Source organism: Coenobita brevimanus, chromosome 97 (genome assembly GCF_032717465.1).
Source record: "Coenobita brevimanus isolate Jiangsu-jjx chromosome 97, ASM3271746v2, whole genome shotgun sequence".
Taxonomy (NCBI): Eukaryota; Metazoa; Arthropoda; class Malacostraca; order Decapoda; family Coenobitidae; genus Coenobita; species Coenobita brevimanus.
The window spans coordinates 4,969,832-4,995,085 of record NC_137050.1 but is presented as its reverse complement, the minus strand read 5'-3'; the positions used below and the strand labels follow the sequence as shown (position 1 = coordinate 4,995,085).

At 42.2% G+C, this 25,254-nt stretch overlaps 1 protein-coding gene across 5 annotated transcripts in view; it reads right to left on the bottom strand.

Moving 5' to 3' along the window:
* LOC145413738 (plasminogen receptor (KT)) overlaps positions 1-23,148 on the bottom strand; it is a 72,414-nt gene extending 49,266 nt beyond the window's left edge. For 4 of the 5 annotated variants that reach the window (XR_013899765.1, XR_013899764.1, XR_013899766.1 and 1 more), the window contains exons 1-4: positions 22,994-23,148; positions 20,689-20,791; positions 2,446-2,576; positions 993-1,102 (exon numbers count right to left, since the gene is read on the bottom strand). Coding sequence is in view for 1 of the 5 variants with exons in the window: in XM_080283397.1 (XP_080139523.1) it covers positions 993-1,102; positions 2,446-2,576; positions 20,689-20,766 (319 nt within the window). In the remaining 4 variants the exon portion in view is untranslated. Of the gene's footprint in view, positions 1-992; positions 1,103-2,445; positions 2,577-20,688; positions 20,792-22,692; positions 22,837-22,993 lie in introns of those variants that run through there. The other variant, XR_013899767.1, reaches the window with a different exon arrangement.
* Between the last annotated feature and the right edge of the window lie 2,106 nt (positions 23,149-25,254).

Below are 25,254 nucleotides of genomic sequence, written 5' to 3'. Positions count from 1 at the left end.
TATGGGACTGAACAGGGTGGCTGCCAGAGATCAAGCAGCATGGACAGCCACCATTAGTTGACCAAGGTTAATGTATGCAAGCATGTTGGAGCCTTTACAAATGAAACAAAACGAAATTATATGCTTCCTTTCCTTGCAATCCAGTATGTAAAAGGCTTGGCATGCACAAGAATCTCAGATACAGACACAGTGGGCAATGAACCAAACTGTAACAAAGAGGTTAAAACTTCTGCAACAAACTTGAGGAGAGTTTGTAAGTAGCTTCCTTGTACAAAACACCTATATAGTAGTTTTGATGAATGCATGCAATTTATCTTAATGTATGATAACCTTTATGAATTACATAATGTGAAAGAGGACTATATTCTTAAACTGATGAAGCTTTAAGTTCAATTAAATAGTCTTTATCCAACAAGCATCTCCAAATGTTGGGACTGAAATTCAGAAACAAACTTACGAGCAATTACCTCCCATTGAAAAAAAAAGGAAAAATAAAATATCACAGAGGGGACAAGGAGAGGACAGAGGAGGATCTCCACATGTCTCCTGGTCTTCCTATTAAAACACATCTTAGTTATGAGAAGGAAGATATTACACTGTATATTGGACTTTGCATCTCTGTCCAAGTTTTTGGCTGGTGTGAAAGGATGGAATCTAACATCTGTGTGCATCAACCACAAACTGGTGGACAAATCCAGTATGTGATAATTTCATTTAGCAATAATATACTCAGTTAATTAAGTAAGCTTATCACAATCTGTGTGATGTATACCATTTGTGTACCTTTTCCTTTCACCTAAATATAATGATGGCCCTCACTGTATGTTTGGAATGTGCTCCATTTTTTTTTTTCTTTTTTACACAGTAGATACCATAAATTGGGGGAACTGTGTGTGTACGTGATCATTCATGCATTTATATGCACACATCTATGCATGTGTTTGCATGCACTTATATATATATGTATGTGTTTTTTAAAACTGATTACATACTCTTGATTCTGTTGAGCTTGGAGCCATACGCAAGGTCTGCCTGGTATGCTACGATGAAGGAGAGAGGTAGCAATGGAACCAGGGTACCAGGCTTCTTTGTGCGACGAAATCTGTCAAAAACAACAGTTCTATGAGAGCTGCGTGGAGTTAAACCGACTTACAAACCACACTGATCTTGCAGTCTAAATGAGGCTGTTAGGCAAGAACACTACCAAAATAATATCTATACAAGTGTTAAAAAGAGGACTCTACATCAGGTACTCTCCCTCATCTTACAGATCCTCCCACACCACTGTATGCCTCAAAATAAAACAGAGAAAAGGGCTGAGAAATCTAATGGAAATTTCATAGTATGAGTGAAAAACAGCACCAGAATAGAAAAGCTAAAAGATGACACATGGATATACTAAACTTTACACAATATACACTTCATTTATATACATAGTCTCATTTTCTGGAATACATCCATCCATCATCCAATCCTACGTCGTCCCACGAGGAGTGTGGGAACCTGGGGCTAGGCAAGTTGGTTCTAACATTTAAGATCAGAGTGACCAGCCTCACTCATCCCTGAGTGGCATCACATGTGCAATAAACCCCAACCACTCCTTGGATATAAACCCACACGGGCTCAATCTGATTGGAGCACCTTAATTACCCACTAAACCACCAGGTGCCCTAATTTGGTTATATAGTTACCACCCAGCATAGTAAATAGTTTCCTGGTGTACAGGAAACCATTTGGATTGTCACTCAGTGCAAAGTCACCCACAGGCAGAAGGAAGAGGAAAAAATGAAGGAAAGAGAGACAGAAGAGGGAGTGTAAAGTCACCCACACATAAAAGAAAGAGGAAAGAATGAAGGAAAGAAAGACAGAAGAGGAAGGATGGAAGAGAGGAAAGGACAGACACCTCAAAGAGCACTACATCGAGTGAGTGGATGGTGGGCGCCCCCACCTACCACTATTTTCTGGAATACAACATGGAATTTGTTGAACTAAGGTAATACACTCTGGTTATCAAGGTCAAGACCATCTTATGAAGACAAGGATGACATACAATATGTTGTGCTCAATGCCAGACACTGATACTGTACTGAGAATCTGTTATGGACAATATATTTATTCATTATTCACGTAAAATCTTCTGTAACCAAAAGGTGTCTGATTAACTGAAAAAGATCTAACGACCATCAAGAATTATTTTATCTTATACTTTTTTCCTGCATACAGTGCTTCATACCATTCTCATGAAATTCTTACAATCTGACTGAATGAAATTGTTAGTTACATTACACAAAGTCCTTGAAATCCATTTTATTTATTATTAGATTATTTCACATGTGCAGCGTGGAGAGCCGCCATTAGGTGACCAAGGCCGACACATGCAAGCATGTTGGAGCCTTTAAAAATGAAAACGAAACACTGTATAGCAACTTATTCACTTCAACATACCCTGTAATCATTCCAAGAGCAGCCACAATGTAGAATGAACCAACCCAGTACAGCAGCTCTCTTGATCGAGCTATCTGCATCGACATCATCTTCTCACGCATCTCATTCTGCATGTGAATTTGTCGTTCTAGCTGTTTGGGGGAACCATGAGAAACCATATTTTAAAAACATGCTTATTTGTAAAAAAAACTATGTTTGGAAAAAAGAAAAAGTAGACAGAACAGATCTGACAATGGTAACATAAGACATGACTGAGATGAGAGATACCTTCAAATGTCTATCTATCTATCTATCTATTGCCAGACGCCTCAATCCCGTTTGGGGTGGCCACAAACAAATCGCCTCCAAGTCGCCCTGTCCCCAGCCATTTCACTGCCCTTCAAATGTATGGGAGCTTTAATATACAGTAATGTAAAATGAAAAAGACAGATGATTTCAGAAATTAAGCAGTAAGTAGCTGGAACACCCTGCAGCAGTTCAGTAAGTAGGAGGGCTACCTGATAGCTGTGTGTAAAGTGCATTGTTAAATGAAAGTACTGTACAAAAATACACGTATGTGAAGAGAGTTAGGCCTGTGTGATGGAGACAGGATTTGGGGGGCCTGAATGGTAAGTGAACGGTTGTCTGGCCCATTCCCCTCGGCATACTAGAGATGAAATTTATACAGTAATCCCTCTAAGATCCAACATAATAGAGCCTGAGCAACGTCCAAGGCTTGGTCTTGTCCGGGACTTGGATAAATGCCCCTGGACGGGTACTTATAGACCCCAACCCAACCTAACTTTGAAAGCCACCTAAATAACTCCCTACTGGACATGCACAGCACCTATTTAAGACCCGATTCACACAAATAATGGACAGAAACCATGAAATAAATGAAATGAAACCAGAGAATGAGAAATTACAAGTGAGTATGGAAAATATTTAGCAGTGTACAGGGTACTTACGACACGTCCAAGGCTGTCGTGAAGATTAACCCACCTCCTCTATGGCTCTGACAGTGGTGAAGGTGCACTTGAAGCATGTACAGTAATCCAGTGCTGCGCTGCACTTAATCCTTTGCACTGTGAAATATAACTGTTTAACACTGCACGTTCTGTTCTTACTTGCGCCATGCCAGTTGCAACATGCCAACGTTGCACTCTGAATTCTAATTTCTTAACAATGCACAACATCGTAAATTCCCATGTGGTCTAGTGGCGAGGTATTGTAATTTATTCAGTCTATTCACCAACGCGAGCATGCGGGCAGCCACGGCGACAAGCGTGCAGTCATGATTGTAGGTAGGCAGGAAATGGGGAGGATGCAGGGGTGCTCTAGGGGAAGTCGCTGGAACTATGCGCCAAAACACAGCTGTTCGTCACTGCGCGGCAAATTTAGAGTAGGGATGAACACATACCAGTTTTTTTTTTTTTTTGACCCAAGCCCAAAATGCCCGGGACTTGGGGTGTCCGGGTCTTGGGCATCCAGGTCTTAAAGGAATTACTATACTTTCTGTTCATATTTCTGGATCCAACCTTACCCCACTATTAGGTTGGAAAAAAGGTCAATAATATGAAAAGCTGAAAAGGATTTGTTGTGTGCTACTTCTGAGTCTTTCATAGGGGCTAAAACTGAAACTGTCTATCTATCTATCTATAGCCCGACGCCCTAATCCCGCAAAGGGTGGCCGCAGACAAAACGCCTCCAAGTCACTCTGTCACCCACCATTTGACTCCCCTCCCCCCAACTCACCCCCCCTTCCCTCATATACCTCTCAACTCCATCCCTCCACCTCATCCTCGGTCTACCCCTCCCTCTCCCTCCCTCCACCTCACCTACATACACCCTCTTAGTCAGTCTTTCACTGACTTGGGGAAAAATGGTAAGGCTATGGTTGTAAAACTTTCCATATATTCAACCTTCTGTAATGACCTTGGCCAAAAATATACAGGAGAATGTTCAGACTGAGGTTCAAGCATGTATATTTTTTCATACACACTTCTAATAGCTTCAGGGAGAAAGATTACTACCCACATCACTGAGGCGAGTAAACGCATGGGAGAAGTGGACCAGAGATCTCCTTTGTTTCATTTTGTTTCATTTTTTGAAGGCTCCAACATGCTTGCATGCATCAGCCTTGGCCACCTACTGACGGCTATCCATGCTCCTCGATCTCTGGCAGCTTCCATTTTTAGTCCCTTATCCCTGAGGTCACACTCAAATGCCCTTGTCCCAGGTCTTTTTCAGCCTGCCGCTCGTTACCCTACCTCCAACATTAACACTTCTCACTTTCTGCACCCCAATTATCATCCCCCATCCTCTCCACATACCCAAACCATCTCACTCTACCTCTACTCATCACAAAATCAATACACTCTAGTACCATCCTACCTCTCAAATTTTCCATCATAAACCTAGCCCCCCCAGGCCTCAGACTCAGGGATGCACTGCACATCCACCTAATCACTGTCATATCAGTATGTTTGAGCCTGCGAACATCCTCTTCCTTTACTGCCCAAGTCTCACTACCATATAGCATAACACTCCTAACACATGCCGCATTCAAAGATCCCTTAGCACGGAGGGGGAGCCCTCTCAGAGTCAGGAGTGGCAACAGCTTCCTGAAGTTCTTCCAACTACTTCTCACTCCAGCCACAGAGCTAGCTCCAGACCCACCTCCTGCACACAACATGTCTCCTAAACAATTAAACTCCTCCACACATTCAAGACACTCACCAGCAAGTTCAATCCTTTTATGCCTGGCAACCTCCACATGCTCTCCCCAACACACCGCACACATGAAATTAGCATTATCTCGCAGTCTACCTCAGATACCACTGCATCTCTTGTCCACCCACTTATTTCAAACACTGCACAAGATGTAATTACGGTACTTCCCATGCCCTTGTGTCTGATCGCACATGGCCACATCCCCTCTTCTTTGACACTACTGCCACCGGCCCTAGATATCATCACTTTTGTTTTATCTGCTTTTTTTTTTTTTTTTTTTTTTTTTTTTTAAGCAAGGAAGAATGAATCAAAGGCTGCAAACCCACAATTATTGTTCCTTCCAAGAGAAAAACAAAATACAAGAGAGAGCCACATTCAAGATCCGATCATTTCGAGATGCCTGGACACACAGCGTCTGAAAGACTGGAGATCATAGGAAGCAGGATATACTGACAGAGGGAGACAGTTCCACAGCTGACCTGTTGCATAAATGAGGGACTGGGAGTAACAGTTTTAACTCTTGCATTAGAGAGTTGGACAGAAAAGGGATGAGAGTTTGCTGCTAGACGGGTGCTACATGCCCGTCATAGAGGTGGAGGATTGCATGCAGACAGTTCAGAGGAGCAGTGACCACTGAAGTAGCGAGAGAAAACAGATAAAGATGCAACAGTGCAACGAAGAGACGGAGGTTGAAGGGAGTCAGTAAGAGGGGGAGAATTAATGAGACGAAAGCCTTTGACTCCACCCTATTGAGAAGTGCTGTATGTGCGGAGCCTTCCCACACATGAGAGTTGTACTCCACACAGGGGCGGATAAAACCCCTGTATAGAGTCAACAATTGTGCAGGGGTAAAGAAGGAACGGAGTTGGCTTAGCACACCTAATCTCTTGGAAGCAGATTTTACAAGATGTGTAATATGATCTTTCCAAGATAAGTCCCAAGTAAATGAAACCCTAAGCATGTTCAAGGATGATGCAGGATTAAGCTGACTATTATTAAACATTACTGGGTATACCTGTGGAAGATTTTGTTCGGTTGACAGGTGTAAAAACTTAGTCTTTGATGCATTACAAACAACAAGATTATTTTTACCCCAGTCAGAGAAATAAGCCAAGTCAGACATTACGTGTGCCATAGCCTCATCCCTTGTTTGTTGAAGTCAATGCTGAGATGGACGTTGCGGGAACCAAATGGAAAGGTGAAGGGTGGAGTCATCAGTGTAAGAGTGGATAGGGTTAGATCTACAGCTTAGAAGGTCATTAATGAATAAAAGGTAGAGAGTTGGTGATAGGACAGAGCCCTGAGGAACACCACTGTTGATAGATCTAGGAGAAGAACGATGGCCGTCTACAACAGCGGCTATAGAACGACCAGAAAGAAAGCTAGAGATGAAGGCACTGATAGAAGTATAGAAACCGTAAGAAGGCAGTTTGGAAATTAAAGATTTATGCCAGACTCGATCGAAAGCCTTTGAGATGTCAAGTGCAATGGCAAAGTTTTTGCCAAAGTCCTGAAAGGAGGATGACCAGGAGTCTGAAAGGTAGGTAAGAAGATCGCCGGTGGAGTGTCCCTGACGGAACCCATACTGACGATCAGAAAAAAGGTTGTGATAGGAAAGATGCTTTAAAATTTTTCTATCAAGAACTGACTCAAAAACTTTTGAGATACAGGATGTTAAAGCAATTGGACGATAGTTAGAGGGTTCAGCAGGTCACCCTTCTTTCGGACTGGCTGAATGAGAGCAAACTTCCAGCAAGAGGGAAAGATACAAGTTGATAGACAAAGGCAAAAGAGTTTACCTAGGCAGGGTGTAAGCACTCAAGCACAGTTCTTGAGAACAACAGGAGGGACTCCATCAGGCCCATATGCCTTATTAGTATTGAGGCCTGTGATGGAAGAAACTAAATCAGCTGAAGAAATTTTAATGTCAGCCATGAGGAAGTCAGAGGGGGGATGTGATGGAGGAACAGTACCAGAATCGTCTAAGATGGAATTGGAGGAGAAAGTCTGAGTGAAGAGATCTGCTTTATCAGTAGAAGAAATAGCCACAGAGCCATCAGAGTAGCAAAGAGGAGGGAAGGATGATGAGGTAAAGTTGTTAGAAAGGTTTTTGGCAAGGTGCCAGAAGGAGCGGGAAGAATTCGAGTTGGAGAGTTGAGAGCATTTAGTACGGATGAAATTATTTTTAGCAGAGCGAAGAACAGACTTAGCACGATTCCGGGCAGAAAAGTATAAAAGATGTGATTCAGGGGTGGGTTGGCTCTGGTACCTTTTATAGGCCCTCTCCTTGTTGCGGACAGCATTAGAACAAGCGTGATTAAACCAAGGCTTTCTTGCATTAGTCAGAGGATATGAGAGAGGAATGTATGCTTCCATGCCCGAGAGAATAACCGTCGTAATGTGCAAGGCACACTCAGATGGCTCCCAGCCATGGAAGCAATAATCATTCCAGGGAAAATCAAAGAAGTACTGCCTGTGGGCCTCCCAATTCGCAGCTCCAAAGTGCCACAGACAATGTTTCTTTGGAGGGTCCACAGTCCGTACCAGAGCGATGGGACAGGTTAAGGTGATAAGGTTGTGATCAGAGGAGCCCAACGGAGAGAAAAGATTAACAGTGTAAGCAGAAGGATTAATTGTAAGGAAGAGGTCAAGTATGTTGGAGCTCTCTCCAAGGCGGTCAGGGATGCGGGTAGGGTGCTGTACAAGCTGCTCTAGGTCATTAAGGATAGAAAAGGTGGATCAGTGAAAGGAGAGGAGAGCCAAAGGCAGTGGTGAACACTGAAATCTCCTAGAATGGAGATTTAAGAGAAAGGAGAAATGGATAGAATGTGTTCCATTGTAGAAGTAGGATAGTGAAAGAATTTCTGACAGTCAGTAGAATTAGGAGATAAGTAAACACCGCAGATATATTTTGTTAGAGAATGACAGGAAAGCCGGAGCCAATGTGTAGAGAATTCAGAAGAATCAAGCTCAGAAACGCGAGAGCAAGTCATTGCGTATATACACACAACAGCCCCTTTTGGCTTTGAAATAAGTACAGAGAAAGTAGGAGGATACAGAAAAGGGTCCGCTGTCAGTTGCCTCAGACAGCTGAGTCTCAGTTAGAAAAAGAAGGTGAGGTTTAGAGAAGGAGACATGGTGCTCAACAGAGCAAAAGTTAGAGGAAAGGCCACGAATGTTGCAGAAATGAAGAAGAAGGGAGTCAGACAGTGGTTCCAGGCAGCTTGGGTCATCATCGAGAGAGGAACGGAAGATGGGGGCATTTATGGTTCCCCCCCTGGGGACTCCGAGGCCATGTGTAGTGCTGCCATGATTTTTTTAAATTTTGGAAAAGGAAGTGCCCTTGTGCCCCATACCATATCTCTACTTCCTAAATCTTTCCTCTGCCTCCCTTTCATTCTCTGCAATCAACACCAAATCATCAGCATACAACATCTCCCACAGGAGTCCATTTCTGATGTCATATGAGAGGCCTTCAAGTACCATAATAAACAATACGGGGCTCAAGGCTGACCCTTGATGAACACCAACATTCACAAAAAACTCCTCACTCAAGTCTCCATTCACCCTTACCGGGGTGCGAGCACCCACATACATAGCCATAACCAGCCTAACCAGCCACTCCATGATCCCAAGCTTTCTTATTGCCCACTCCACTACCACTCCAGGGACCCTGTGAAAGGCCTCCAAATCAACAAAAACAAAGTAAAATTCCCTTTTCTTTCCTATATATTTTTCCTGAAGCTGTCAAGCAATGAATATGGTATCAGTGGTCCCTCTGCTTGGAATAAACCCAAACTGCATCTCATCAGTATTCACCCTTTCTCTAATCATACCTTCTAGAACTCTCTCCATTATCTGATCCAAAAGCTTCATGCCTCTATAATTTCCTCTCTCCACGGCAACACCCTTCCCCTTGAACTCACTCAGAATTACATTCTTCAGCCAATCATCATGGACAACACACTCATATATAATCATACTTATCAAATCAGTGACTAACTCCACTCCTATATCTCCTGATGCTTTCAACATTTCAGCAGTCAACCCAGACACACCTGCTGCTTTCCTCACCTGCATCCTGCCTATTGTTCTGCTCACAATAGCAGCATCGATCAAAGACCAAGGGCCAGAAGCTGGATCTGCTGGCTCCAAACTTTCCCTGTACCAGTCAAACTCCTCATTCAGCAACTGGTTCTAGTGCTCTCTCCAGGCATCTTTAATATCCCTCCCATTCACCACTACCTTTCTCTCATCATCCTTCACACACTGCTCACCTATGACATCCCTTTTCTCCCTCTTCATCTGATTTGCCACCTTAAATGTCATATTCTTCCCTTCCACACTTTTTAGGTTATCAAGTAGAAGTCTTTGTGACTCAGATTTTGTCCTGTAAACCTCTCTTCTAGCCCTGTGCTTGGTAGCCAAGTAGTCCTCTTTGTTACCACCCTTTTTCCATTCCTGGAAATGCCTTCTTTTCTCCTTAACTGCAACTTCTACACCCTCATCCCACCATCAAGTTACTTTATGTTTTGGGGGACCCCTTGTCCATCCACATACTGAATCAGTAACTCTCAAAAGGTTGTTTTGAGGGCTCTGTACTGTTCATTAACACTTCTATCAAAGTCTCCCTGTTCAGCCACCACTCTACTCATCTCGTTATAGAAGGCATCTCTTACTGCTTGGTTTTTCAACGCCCATATTTTCCTTCTAGGTGCACAGGTCCTCTGTTTCATCACCCACTCCTTAAGCACCATGTCACATATCAATAACTTGTGTTGCAGCACGCACTCCTTGCTCCCTATAACTTTAACACCCCTCACTAACCTCTGATCAGCCCTCCTGACCAGGAAATAGATTATCTGGCTGCTATTTCCCCCTGACTCTTATGTAATCAACCTACTCTCTCAGTACCTTAAATGTGTGTTGCACACAATCGTGTTCACTCCCTCCCCAAACTCAAGTATCCTTTCTCCTTCCTCATTTCTTGTACCATATGCACAATTGCACATCCCCCATGTACTCCTTCATATCCTTGAGTTGCTTCACCTACATGACCATTTAAGTTCCTTCCCAAAACCATAATCTCATCATCCCCCATACAACTTATTACAAGTATTAAGTCAACCCAGAATTTATCCTCCACCTCATCCAAACCTGCCTGCCTGTAGAGCATATGCTGATATAAATGCAACCATAATCCCATCAACAAAATTTTCACTGCTATCATTATATCACCATCTCTCATTACATTCATGACCATATTCCACCAATTTCTCCTCAACTAACACACCTGCACCATCATATCCATCTGCTCTACCCTGCCAAAACATCTGTAACATCCATTCCTCCTGGCAATTCTTCTGGATGATCCTCCCCCTGTACGTGACCTTCCTACACACATCCCACATCCATCCACCTCCTACCAAATGCCTCAACTACTTACCCTGCTCTCCCCCTCAAACTTCCCATATTCTATTATGCCACTCTGATCCCCTTGCATGATTTTGTTTCCTCAGGCTTGCTTAGAATTTCCGGTTTCTTCCTTGTCATAATTTGGTGAGAATAAATAATGGGGAAAGACATACCACAGGCCCCACCTACCCACACAGTCCCAGGCCTAGGCATGGGATCTGGGACCCATAGCCCACCAGCCATGATCAGTGGCTATGGCAGTGGCCTTGGGGCACCCTGCCAGGAAAGCTACAGGGACACCCTCCAAGCATGCATTACCCCTTACCTCTAATATCCTGATCCTTATTCCCAACTAAAGATGGAGTGAGGCAGGCTCAATAAACAAGGAAAGAAAATGTATAAATGCTGGAGAACTATTAATATAAAGCCCAATGAAACAGGTCACACAGTCATTCATGTACCATCCAAGCCTTTGGAATCCTGGCTCCAACTCACCAGAACAACCACCTGCACATTTAATTTTGCATTTTCCTTTATGGATACATTTCACAAACACCTATAAATCATTCCATGCTTGAAGACAGGATGTACTGTACTTTTAATTGTTTGCACCTTCTCAATTCAAACCACTGTCATATACATACCCTACCACACACAAACATAGCCAATACAACACTTCTCCTCTGACATGTGCTGCTCTCACAAATGACACCCCTTCCATGATTATTCATGCCTGCCCAGCATGAGGAAGATAATCCAGGATATTACCCCCTACTAAGGAAAGTGCTAGTTATATTAAAAACAAAATTAAAAGGAAACATAACGTTAAGGTTAAATAGCATCTGGAGGATCAAATTGGCCTTTAAATGACCCTGTTCTTTGAATATGGAATAAATGTATATTTTTCCAGGATACAACATGTTTTAACCAACACACTTATAAATTTTAAGTATACTGATAACAACTTGGACATCTGAATCATGAAACTACACTCTAATAAATTCTATCTAAATTTTAGCATGACTTTTATGTTTTAACCCTTTGGCCGCAACCTAGCATTTCTCGGTCATTCCCCTAGACGCAGCCTCAGTCCCTTAAAATGAAAGTGCTAATTATAACTTTGTTGCTACTTCTCTAATAGAAAATGACTGTGAAGTTTCCATTTTTTACTGTGATGATGGTCAAAAATGCACCTTTTTACAAGAAAATTGTTTCATTTTCTGATTAAAAACTGAGAAAATAATTAATTTTTGCTACTGTTTAATTTTGCAATGATGATGAGATTATCTACTTCAAGCAAGGTTTTTGTTTGTATATATATACTAGACACATGTACTGTACACTGTTTGTTATCACATAAAAGAAATCAAAACTTATCGTATTTGTTTGAGAAAATTGTCTTTTTCCGAAAAAACTGCAAATTTAGTCAATTTTTGCTATTGTCTAATTTGCACTTTATTCGCTTGTTTAGTTAGTTCTTTTTACTTTTTAGACTGACTAAAAGGGTGTATGTAGGTGAGGTGGAAGGAGGGAGAGGGAAGGGAAAACCGAGGATAAGGTGGAGGGATGGAGTTGAAAGGTATGTGAGGGGGGGGGAGTGAGTTGGGGGGAGGGTAGTCAAATGGTGGGTGACAGAGCGACTTGGAGGCATTTTGTCTGCGGCCACCCTTTGTGGGATTAGGGCACTGGCCTATAGATAGATAGATTGATAGTCTAATTTGCAATAATCTATCTACCTATCTATCTATCTACTGCCAGATGCCTTAATCCCGTAAGGGGTGGCCACAAACAAATCGCCTCCATGTCGCCCTGTCCCCTGCCATTTCACTGCCCTGTTCCCAATGCACACCCCTCTCTCTCATATACCTCTCCGCTCCATCCCTCCATCTCATCCTTGGCCTCCCCCTCCCTCTCCCACCTCCACCTCACTCACATACACTGTCCTTGTCAGTCTTTCACTCTCCATCCTCTCCACATGGCCAAACCACCTCAATGTGTTTCTCCTAACGGTTCCTATCACATCCACATCCACACCACAAATCTCCTTCACGTCCTCATTTGTCAGTCTGTCTCTCCATGTGACTCCATATGCTCCTCTCAAATAATTCATTTCCACTGCTCTCACTCTTGACTTCTGTCCCTCCAACAAGGTCCAAGCTTGACTTCCATACATTAGAGTTGGTATCACAATACTGCCATGTAGTAACTTTTGTACTTCCTTGCTCACTTTCCTACTTCTTATCACTCTTGAACTGTATCCATGCAACAAAATCTAAGCTTCAAGACGAGATTATTTACTTCAAGCATGGTTTTTCACTTGTATAGATACATTAGACATATGTACACTATTTGTTGTCACATAAAAGAAATCAAAACATATCACATTTGTACAAAAACAACAGATGTATGGACAGAAAATTTCTTGCTAGCTGTGGACTGTATTGTAGTTACCTGATGCGTCATGAAGAATAATTAGTAGGGTGCCCTCTGCTGCTTAATGCAGCCAGAGGGTTAAAATGACCTTGAATATTGTTTGTAAAAATGGTACTGTACCCAATTTATACTTTCAACTACTGTATATATCTATGTAAAGTACAGGCAGATGCATTAATTCCAGAGAGGGTGTCAACAAACAAATTGCCTCTATATCACAATATCCTCTGCCATCAGGCTACCCTCCTTCCAACTCACATGATCGTACTCTCATTCATACAGTATGCCATTCCACTCCATCTCTTCACTTCATCTTTGGTCTCCCCCACCTCTTCCCCTACACCTCACTCATGCACTTTCCAAGTCAATCTCCAGTCTCCATACTCTTTATATCACCAAACCACCTTAGGGTACTTCTACCACATTCTTGTACATCTGCATCACCAACACAACACTCCTGAACTTTATTTGTCTGTCCGTATATCATATAACTCCACATGGTCCTCTTAAATAACTCATCTCCACTCCTCCCACTCTTGAACTGTATCCTTGCAACAAAATCCAAGCTTCAGTTCAGGAATACAGAGGAGTACGGACACAATAATGTCATACAATGGCTGACTTCCTTACTTCCATGTTCACTCGCCTTTTCCTTATTTCTACTCTTAACCTATAACTCTGTTGGATCTTGAATTTGGCTCTCTCGTATATTGTTTTTCTCTTGGAAGGAGCAATTCTGCGGGCTCACGGCCCTTGGTTACTTCCTCCTCACAAAAAAAAAAAAAAAAAAAAAAAAAAAAAAAAAACTCCAACCTTTGCTCATCTCACAATGGTACTGTACCTAAATATCTGATGGCACTAACTTTCTCTCTCTCTCTCTCTTTTTTTTTTTTTTTTTTTTTTAAATAATGCAGCCTCACTATGCACTCAGTGACTTGTGCTAACTCAAAGACCAAAACTTCGGTCTTTGCTACATTAATTTCAAATTTAATTTTTTACATACACAACCAAACTCCTTCATCAAGTCTTGCAAACTTCACTCTTTGCTACATTATTATAAAATTTAATTTCTCACGTACACTACCAAACTCATTCACCAAGCCTTGCAACTCCCACTCATCTTCACTTAACAGAGCAATACTGTATCCTCAGCAAAACAACAACAGACAATTTTTATACTTTACCCTCCCCCACTAAGGACACTACAGCATCTAATGCCCTACACTCACTTATACCACCATCCACAGTACAGTCAAACCTCACTATAATGGACTAATTGGGGCCCAAGCCATTCCCAGAAAGGCGAAATTCTGATAAAAGCGACATCCGGACTTCCCCCTGCTAACCCGGACTTTTTCCAATTTATCAGACATGAGTCCAGATCACACCAACGGTTTTTAAACTGTTTTACCTACCAGTGCAGTACTGTACTGTATTATACATTCACTACAATAATCAAATGGCATATTATATATAATAATATTGTACTGTCCTCTCATTAACATGTCTTCTGTTTACCTTATTGTGGTGACCATAGCTGAACTGATCAGGCAGTCCGGACTGCTTCTGGCTTTGTCAGACTTTTTCCGATATATGAAAATTTACTCTGGTAGCTCCTCAATTCTGATAAAAGCAAATTCTGGTCTATTGAAGTCTGTTACATCATGGTTTTACTGTTTATACTAAACAACCATGGAGATGGGACAGCCCAACATTCACATCAATGATATAATTTCATTTTCCACATGCACTGCTCATATATGGTACTCTTACCTGTAATCAACAATTTCATCTCTAATCCACATATTTTCAGCACCTTCCACGTTCCCTGTCTATAAGCTCTATCATGTACTGTACTTCTTCCAGATCCAAGTTGGCAGCAAACAACTTCTTTCCTTTGTCTACATACTCTTTTACTATACGGTACACCTTGGAGCAAGCTCTAGACCCAGGTGTATTTGCCCCTTCAATACCTAATATCCCCTTGCTGCTCTTCAATCAATACCTCAGTTTTCACCCTAGCCCAGCTGACAAGTACGTTACCACTATCCATCTACCACATTAAAAAGACATATACAGTACCTCTATCACTTGAACTCACTTCTCTTTCCCTTTTCCCCATATAGAATGGTATTACAATACTCGTATTATACCTGACTTATGGTCCTCTGAAAATCCACCCTCCTCCGAGACCAATCTGCATATACAGTATATTTCTAGATCCATCCAATCACTACTACACCCCCATACTTCAATACTTCACAACACACTCCATCAATTAAAAATGCTTTCCTAATTTTGAATTTCTTCAGTGTCTCACATTTCTGTCCTAATGATTCCTTCCACCTACCTCATCTCTTCATCTCCAAGCTGTTCCTCAACTAAATACTGTATACCTGTTTTGCTTGCATCCCCTATAACCAACAGCTCCTTCAAATGCTCTTTCCGTCTGATCAAATTTCTCTCACTTCACTAGCATTTGTATCATTTATAGAGGCTCCAACATGCTTGCATGCATTGGACTGGGTCTCTCACTCTCCTGTTATCTAGTTTAACACCCCATCTTCCTTTCTTAACCTTCTTCCAAACTAAATGCTTATATTCCCTCCACTTTACACTGAGGTTTCTTCCTAAATCTTCAACCACATTTTTCTTTACTCTCTATAACTAGTCTCATCACCTGTCTCCTCTTCTTAACATAAAGGTTTATACAGATCAAATCTTCATTCCCTCTACTGTATTTCTCATCCAGTTACTATATGCCTCGTCCTCCTCCCCCTCTTTTGCAGCCTACTTCACTTCCTCATTCCACCAAGCTGTTCTTGCTACCTTTTTACCTCTTCTATTAGCCTCACACACCATCTCCCATGTTCTACATATTTCTTTAAGGAACACTTTACTCACATCTTAAACCTCTTCCATCTGTTCCAAATCATATTGACCCAGCCACTTCACTTCTCTTTCACACCCCACATTTTTTCCCTCCTCCTGCTTCCTTTTCACCTTTTTCTAAAAACTACATCCTCCTCTCTCCCTCTAGTTCTGTTCATCCAACACTTTTACATCTTTATCCTTGACAGTACTATATAATGATCAGACACTTCGTTATCCTCTATACAGTATAATACCTGGCAACCCGACAAGACATTTTGCTATCCTCTATACGGTATAACAATCAGACAAGACACTTCCCAATTCTCTACACATTCTAGCATCCAGCACCAATAATCTATTTCAATCATCAGCACACATAATCTATCATTGCATTATGTTCATCTCATCCAAAATCGTTATCACTCACCATGTACATCTCCAGATCAGCTTGTGTATGAAAATGAAATTAGTTATTACCAAGTCTTTCTCAGCATAGTGTCTACCAGAGCACTAATACTTCCATTTACATCAACAAGTAGTTATATCCCACTGGCAAATGACCTCATCTGTTCTAGTAATCCCCATTTTGCTGTTCAGATCCATCCATCCATCCATCATCCAATCCTACACTGCCCCATGAGAAGCATAGGAGCCCGGGGCTAGGCAGTTGGTCCCGACATTTAAGATAAGAGTGACCAGTCCCACTCATCTCTGAGTGGCATTATGTGAGCAATAAACCCCAACCACCCCTTGGATATAAACCTTCACCGGCCCAATCCGACTGGAGTGCAATAATTACCCAATAAATCAACAGGTGCCAAAATTTGGTTATATGGTTACCACCCAGCATGGTAATTGGTTTCCTGGTGTACAGGAAACCATTTGGCTTGTCACTCAGTGTAGAGTCACCCACAGGCAGAAGGAGGAGGAAAGAATGAAGGAAAGAAAGATAGAAGAGGAAGTGTAGTCAGCCACTGGCAGATGGACAAGGAAAGAATGAAGGAAAGAAAGACAGAAGAGGGAGTGTAGTCAGCCACTGGCAGATGGATGGAAGGAAAGAAGGATGGAGGAGAGCAAAGGGCAGACACCCGAGAGCAGCACTGCATCAAGTGAGTGGATGGTGAGCGCCCCCAGTCAAAAACACTCTCTCACTACTACTGCACTTCTCTGGGGATGCATCTACATTCTCCCAGAAGTCTGGTTTTACTCTAGCTATAGGCCCAAAAGATTATACTATATGTGTGTGTGTGTTTATATATAGATATATATAATTTCCTGTGGCACCCCACGGGAAGCATAGGGCCTCGATGATCTCTCTCCACCAATATTTGTCTCTTGCCATCTCCTTCAGGTCACACCAACACCCCTCTCCTGCTTCTCTTTTCATTGTCCTCAACCAGGTTTGCCTCGGCCTACCTCTACCTCTTCTTCCTCTAGCAGTCCACTCTGGCAGATCCTGTATTAAACTGCCTTCTTTTCTACATATGTCCCCCAACCACTTCCAGCGAGACAGTCTCACATATTCATCAACTGATTCCACTCTCATAATATCCCTTAATCTTTCATTTGTAACTCTGTCTTGCCACTTTACCCCAAGAATCCTTCTCAGGATTTGATTCTCAAATCCTAATACTTTCTGATCTGTTGCAGTTGTACTGTACCATGACTCATGCCCATAAATTAAAACTGGTCTAACCATGGACTTGTAAATCTTAACTTTAGTATGTACCAAAAGCATATCATTATTCCAAACAGATTTCAACATTCCAACAGCTCGCCGAGTCAGTTTAATCCTCTCCTCAATTTCATTGTTTAATAAGCAATGTTGGGTCTGGTTAGTACTTGGATGGGTGACTGCCTGGGAACACCAGATGCTGTTGGCATAACGTTCTCCCTACGTGTCAAGTGGGGTTGGTGGAGGATTAGTGCCCCTCCCTGTAAAACAATTAACTCTAAGCCCTTGGCCACCCTGTTTGGGATACATGGCGTCTGGCAATGAATGAATGAATGATTCGTTACATGATTTAATCGTTCACAGATATTTAAAATTTTCTACATTCTTCACCACATTACTTCCAGTTACACATTCGATTTGGTTCTCCAAATTCATATTAATAATTTTAGTCTTTCCACAGTTGATTACCAATCCCACTTTTTCTCCTTCCTCCACCAGACAACCAAGCACCTTCTGCATCTCATAAATACTTTCACAAATCAGTATAATATCATCAGTATAGTCCAAATCCATCAGCTTATTTTCTTTCCAGTTAATTCCTGCACCTGCTCTTACAACCTTTCTCATAACATAATCCATAACCAAAACAAACAGGAATGGTGAAAGAACTCCTCCTTGAATCACTCCTGACCTAACTTCAAATGGATCATATACCGTACATATACTGTGTATATATATATATATATATATATATATATATATATATATAATCATCATCACCATGTTGGAGTGGCCCTGGTGAGAGAGGATAGTGTTTGGAAACTCCCTGTACCGTACTGTTGTTTGCAGATGATACTGTGTTGTTGAGTGAAGACGAAGGGGAGCTGCAAGGCTTGGTGGATGAGTCTGGGAGAGTGTGTAAGAAACGGAATCTAAAGGTGAATGTAGGGAAGAGTAAAGTGATGGTCTTTGATAGAGGTGAAGTCAGTGAATGTACAGTGAGGTTGGATGGTGAGGAATTGGAAAATGTGAGTACCGGTACGTTCAAGTACTTGGGTAGTGTGATGAGTAAGGATGGAGGTTTGGAGGGTGAAGTGCTTGACAGGGTACAGCAGGGAAGAAAGGTTGCTGGTTCTTTGAAAGCAGTGATAAGAAACAGGGAAGTGAGCATGGAAGTGAAAAAGTTACTACACGACAGTATTGTGATACCAACTCTAACGTATGGAAGTGAAGCTTGGACGTTGTTGGAAGGACACAAATCAAGAGTGAGAGCAGTGGAAATGAGTTATTTAAGAGGAGCCTGTGGAGTCACATGGAAAGACAGGCTGACGAATGAGCATATAAAGGAGCGTTGTGGTGTGGATGTGGATGTGATAGGAAGCGTTATGAGGAACACACTGAGGTGGTCTGGCCATATGGAGAGGATGGAGGGTGAAAGACTAACGAAGAGAGTGTATGTGAGTGAGGTGGAGGGGGGAAGAGGGAGGGGGAGGCTGAGGATGAGATGGAGGGATGGGGTGGAGAGGTATATGAGAGAGGGGGGTGTTAGTTGGGAGCAGGGCAGTGAAATGGCGGGGGACGGGGCGACTTGGAGGCGATTTGTTTGTGGGCACCCCAAACGGGATTGAGGTGTCTGGCAATAGATAGATAGATGGATAGATCATCACCATCATCAACTGTTTGAGTATCCACTGCAGGACTGGCCAATCCCAACCAAAGTCGGGACGATACAGCCAATGTATCTCTACCAAGTGGCTTAGGCTGTCTGGTAGAGATTGTATGTAGAGTGAGAAGTGCTTGTACGTGCAAGTGTAGTGTTGGAGAGGCTGTGGATGTGTGTGTAGTCTGTGAACCAAGTGTAATCGGCCTGTGCAAGTCGACTGGGTACAAGCATACTTTATAGTAGGCGACACTGGTTCAACCACAGCACCCCTTGTGTCCGCCAATGCAGTACGTGGCCGGGTGAACACTCTCAAAGTTTATTACCCTGGCGGGGCGCGAACCCTGGTTCACCCGTGTACGAAACACACACTCTACCACTGTACCACAGGGGCTCCATATAGATAGATAGATAGATAGATAAACAGGTAGATAGGTAGATTGATAGATACAGACAGATATTGATATAGATATATCCATCATCTAATCCTATGTTGCCCCATAAGGAGTGCAGGAACCCAGGTCTAGGCAAGTTGGTCCTGATATTTAAGATGAGAGTGACCAGCCTCACTCATCCCTGAGTGGCATTGTGAGCAATAAACCCCAACCACCCCTTGGATACAAACCTACATAGGCTCAATCCGACTGGAGCACCTTAATTACCCACTAAACCACCAGGTGCCCTAATTTGGTTATATGGTTACCACCCAGCATAGTAAATGGTTTCCTGGTGAACAGGAAACCATTTGGCTTGTCACTTTACTCAGTGTAGAGTCACCCATAGGCAGAAGAAAGAGGAAAGAATGAAGGAAAGATAAAAGAGGGAGTGTAAAGTTACCTGTAGGCAGAACAAAGAGGAGAGAATGAAAGAAATACAGAAGAGGAAGGATGGAAAAGTGAAAAGGGCAGACACCCAAAGCAGCACTACATCAAGAGAGTGGATGGTGAGTGTCCTCACCTACCACACACACACACACACACACACACACACACACACACACACACACACACACACACACACTGGTGCAGTGATAACGCTCTCGCTTGCCAACTGGTGGACGGGAGTTCGCGCCTTGCTCAGGTTGCAAAAAGTTTCACTGACGAAGTGGCTGGTTACTGTCCCCCTTCAGCAAGGGGACGGGTGTGTGCGTGTGTGAAGGTCACAGCCTTGCCCTTAGATCGGACTATATGAGCTCTCAGCTCCCTTCCGGGAGGGTAAAAAGCCGACGATCACGACCATCAAGTGATCCTGACTGACCCGGTGAATTACACTTACACACACACACACACACACATATATATATATATATATATATATATATATATATATATATATATATATATATATATAATAAAAAACACCGGTAACCATAAATTACTAAGAGGTGCCAGGTTCTGCAAGATTATACACAAATGCCCTCGGATTATAGTGCCAGTAAACTTCATCACATATATACAGTACTCTCCAGACTAACCTGAACTCTTTGGGTCTCCAACATGAATTCTTGATTTTTGCGAGTTGCCTCTTGCATTGATTTATTTATGTTCCCCATCTTGTGTCAGAGTGTGCTCTTCCTCCTGTAAGATAACATTAATTTCTTTTTATTTCATATTTTTAATATTTTTTTGCAGTACCGGTACTAAACCCAGTTAGGTGAATAAGTCAGAAACAAAAAAATGCTGATAAGAATTAAGCTCTAGATCTGATAAGGGGTTATATCTGTGTGCTCTCATGCCACCTTGTATGTAACAACTTTAGCAGTACTTGGCATGTGGTTTAATCTGGTAAATTAAATTTTAATATTTTTAGAATATTACTACCAGTATCTGTGAATATTCATAGGCTGGAACTTCGTAGGCAGGGGACTGCCTATATTTTCCCTATCCTCCCAATGCACTGTGTCTCTGCAGCAGCAGTATGAATCAACAAGTTTCTCTCTCTCTCTCTCTCTCTCTCTCTCACACACACACACACACACACACAGTGCAATACCTAAGTGTACCTAAAAATGAGTCAAGCTTGGTACTAAGCTAAATTATAGATGATTGTAGATCAAGTAAAAGTAAAAAAGTGCAATCCAAAGAAAGTATATCAAATAATCAGAGCCCTAAGGAATTTGCGGTTAGCAGACAAACAGACTGGCGCGGCATTGGGTAAACAGACAAGTGCTGGGTAAATTCCAACACTGACATAATGGAGATGCTAAACTATAAGTAGAAAGTATATTTCTATAAGATGGTGTACTTTCAAAAAGCGCATCTAGGTATGAGGATGGGGAACAGTAAAAACAAAATGATGACAACAACACAGACCTGGCGGAACTGGTTACATTTAATAAACTAGCAGAGAAAGTGAATAAACTGGAGGAAATTTTCAAACTGGAATTGGATGAAATAAGGAAGGAACTGTACCAACAAAAGGAAAAAAATGAGGAACTGGTAAAGGAATTAAACAGAAATGATGCAACAGCAGGTGAGCTACAAGCTGGGGTAGACATTCTGAAGAAGAAAATGAACGAAATGGGAAATACAGTAGTCACCCATGAAAGAGTTTTGAAGAGTACAATAATGATATAGACATAATTAGATAAGCAGGTAATCTGACAAAGCAAAGCAGGGACATTGATGAGATGATAACTCAGGCAAATGAAATCACGAGAAACTACACAGAGGAAGTACAAAATATATGGGTAGAAGTTGCCAAAACAAGTCAAGATCTAAAAAACATGGCTGAAGCAAAAGACATGACAAGAGAGGTGAAAGATATCATAAGGAAGAACCCAGGGCCAGTGGAAATAAGTTGATAGGAGCATGTGGAGTCACACGGAGAGACAGACTGACAAATGAGGATGTGAAGGAGCATTGTGGTGTGGATGTGATAGGAAACGTTAGGAGAAACACAGTGAGGTGGTTTGGCCATGTCGAGAGGATGGTGGAAAGAGTATGTGAGTGAGGTGGAGGGGGGGAAAGGTAGGGAGAGGCCAAAGATGAGATGGAGGGATAGAGTGGAGAGGTATATGAGAGAAAGGTGTGTGAACTGGGAGCATGGCAGTGAAATGGTGGGGGACAGGACGACATGGAGGCAATTTGTTTGTGGCCACCCCTTACGGGCTTAAGGCGTCTTGCAATAGATAGACCAATATATATCAAGGTTTCATAATGCCAAGGGGCTAAAGTGTGTGTTGGGGGGTCAGGGGGGAGAAGCATGAGTTTCAGCAGAGACATCCAGTACCATACTTTGTTCAGATATGGCAACCCATGATAATTGTAAGAGCCCTAGATTAGGTTAGTTAATTTTTTATTTGGTTAGGGTTAGGTAAGGATTTTGTCTTCCAAAGAGGTGTTGTTCAAAAAGGCATTTTTACCAAATAAATAAAAACCTAAGAGATGTGTGTGTGTGTCCAAAAGTGTATATTTACCCTCACCAGCCTATGTAGTCTAGCTGCTGAACTAAGTACCCTATACAAATTCTAACTTACCGTATGTATCCATTCTCACTCGCATTGGTAAAAAGCGAACTTCTGTTGATCGAAATTCATTATATCTGACTCCCTACGAAGCAGACAATGTACACTGGTTGTATTAATGCACAAGCGTACTGCTATGCTCCAATTTGCCTGACATTTAAAATGTGCATGGATTATAATTTCGTATCATTTAATTTTAAATATTAATTTACAATACAGCATCACGTATGCAACCCCTCCACTTAATTTAGAACTGCGTACGATATTCTCTTTACACCCACTATATCGAAGAATAATATACTCAACCACTTACCAATTTATATGATAGTTGCCGATATACAACACTATTTTTTCTTGCAGTTACGAGGCAATAAGGCAGAAATTAGAAACGAAATCCTGTTCCCCCTCCCCTCGTCCGATGCCATAACAACACTGCGATCGGACTGGAGTAGTCTAAACTCTAAAGTAGTCAATATACGCAACCTTTTGTGCACTATATCCAGAATTTCTTAAAATAGGCCATGTTTCTAATTTGGGAGATGTACTATGAGAAACGACTACATAAATACTTACATAAGTACGCAATTACTGATTTAAAATGGCAGGAACTTTCGTCGCTAACAGCGGGAATCTTAAACTCCCACAAAACCTTCAGCCTTGGGACGACCTTCACAATATATTCGTGCTATTACAGACAGTTTTATTCATTCCAGGTGAGAATTTCGAACTATGGGAGTTTTTTCCTAAGCAGTATAAAGTAGTGAGATGGTTGTCAGCCTGTCATCGTACAGAAAGGGTTAGCTGAATTGGTAGCTCCGTACAGTTTATAAAAGTGGGGTTGGATACCGTCTTTATATATAACACACACACCGCAACTCAGCCAGGAGACAGGGCGTGTGTGCTGGGCATTCCCCAGGCCCTGTCTTCCCCCTTACCTTACTCAAGACAACCACCACCAACCGGGCTACAGCAAGGCCCGGTCTCCTCGAATGAGGAGAGAATCAACAACAACCGTCTTTATGCGCAGTTGTTGACAACTACTGTACAGTGATACACTTGGTACCTCCACCAGCTTTCACTGCCTGCTAACTAGTGACTAGGTGAGGCACCAATATCCTCCACAAAAGGAATGCAATGTGTTATCCTAAGACAGAACTACTGTGCCAGCAGTGTACTATGAATGTTTGTCAGTGACTTTTAACAAAAGCAAGAACTGAAGGATACGTATTGACTCTAATGACAGTCCTGTGTTGTGTGATTACTGTTTCCCAAAGCCTGCATTAGTACTTTAAATCCTCTGGGCCAAGTGAGTCCTCAAAAGTTTTCAGCGAATAGTGCAAATGTGAAAATTATTTATTTTTATACAAGTGTAGCCTAAGGACTTGGAGTACCATAATACTAAATAAATTCTACTTCGCTGTAACTGTAGTTTTTTTTTTTTTTTCTTTAATGCTTGATCCCCCTCTTCGTGTGCAAGTATAATCGATATAATTACCAGTGTTAAGATGACTGTGATAGCTTCCAGATGCTGTGGCCTATACTCCCAGCAGTCATACACCCTCCACATTCTCCTTTAGGAATCACTTGTAAGCCACTCACCGTCAGTCATTTCTTCTCTCAGACCTCCATTCAAGTTACCTTTGGAGGTTGTGGGTTCAGCATCGTTCAGCATGTTATTCATTATTGTACTGTGCCTGTCTCCATACTTACTTGCAGTAAGGCTCTTACCCATGGTCCATCATGTCAGTGATATTGCAACCACTCATATAATGTATCATCTATTTCTATATGCCATTAATTTAAGTGCTTCCCAAGAGTATTATACTCTGTGTGATGTTGAGGATCAGTCTGCTGCTTGTGAGGGGGTTATGTTGTTTTTGTACACCAGTCACAACAATACCTCAAAGTAGGTATCGAAATTCTGTACACTATGAACCTCAGGTCGATCCCAATACCAGAAGAGCTGTTTTTGTTTGATCGCTTGCTTTAAATGAACAGACATCTAGACTAAGGCAAGGCCCACATACCTTGTTTGGCATATTCACTAGATACGAGAAACAAGCCATTTCCTCAGGTCTTCTAATGTGGGTTATTTCTCCTGTCACAGATAAAATTCCCTGGATGGTGTTGTAAGATGGCTACAACCCCTCCTCAAGAGTGTGCCTCCAACTTTACTCAGTACAAAGAGAAACTGAGTTTTTGTTTTCCCAAAAATATAATGTGTTTTTGGCCATGTGGAGAGGATGGAGGGTGAAAGACTAACGAAGAGAGTGTATGTGAGTGAGGTGGAAGGGGGAAGAGGGAGGGGGAGGCCGAGGATGAGATGGAGGGAAGGGGTGGAGAGGTATATGAAAGAGGGGGGTGTGAGTTGGGAGCAGGGCAGTGAAATGGCAGGGGACAGGGTGACGTGGTGATTTGTTTGTGACCACCCCAAACGGGATTGAGGCGTCTGGCAATAGATAGATAGATAGGTATTGTGTGTTGGAGTTTGTGTTTGAGCGGAAACTTTTCCTGCCAAGCAGAGTTCCCGTGTGTGCCCCCAGCCCGCACCTGGGGCTTGATGAGCAGTCTGAC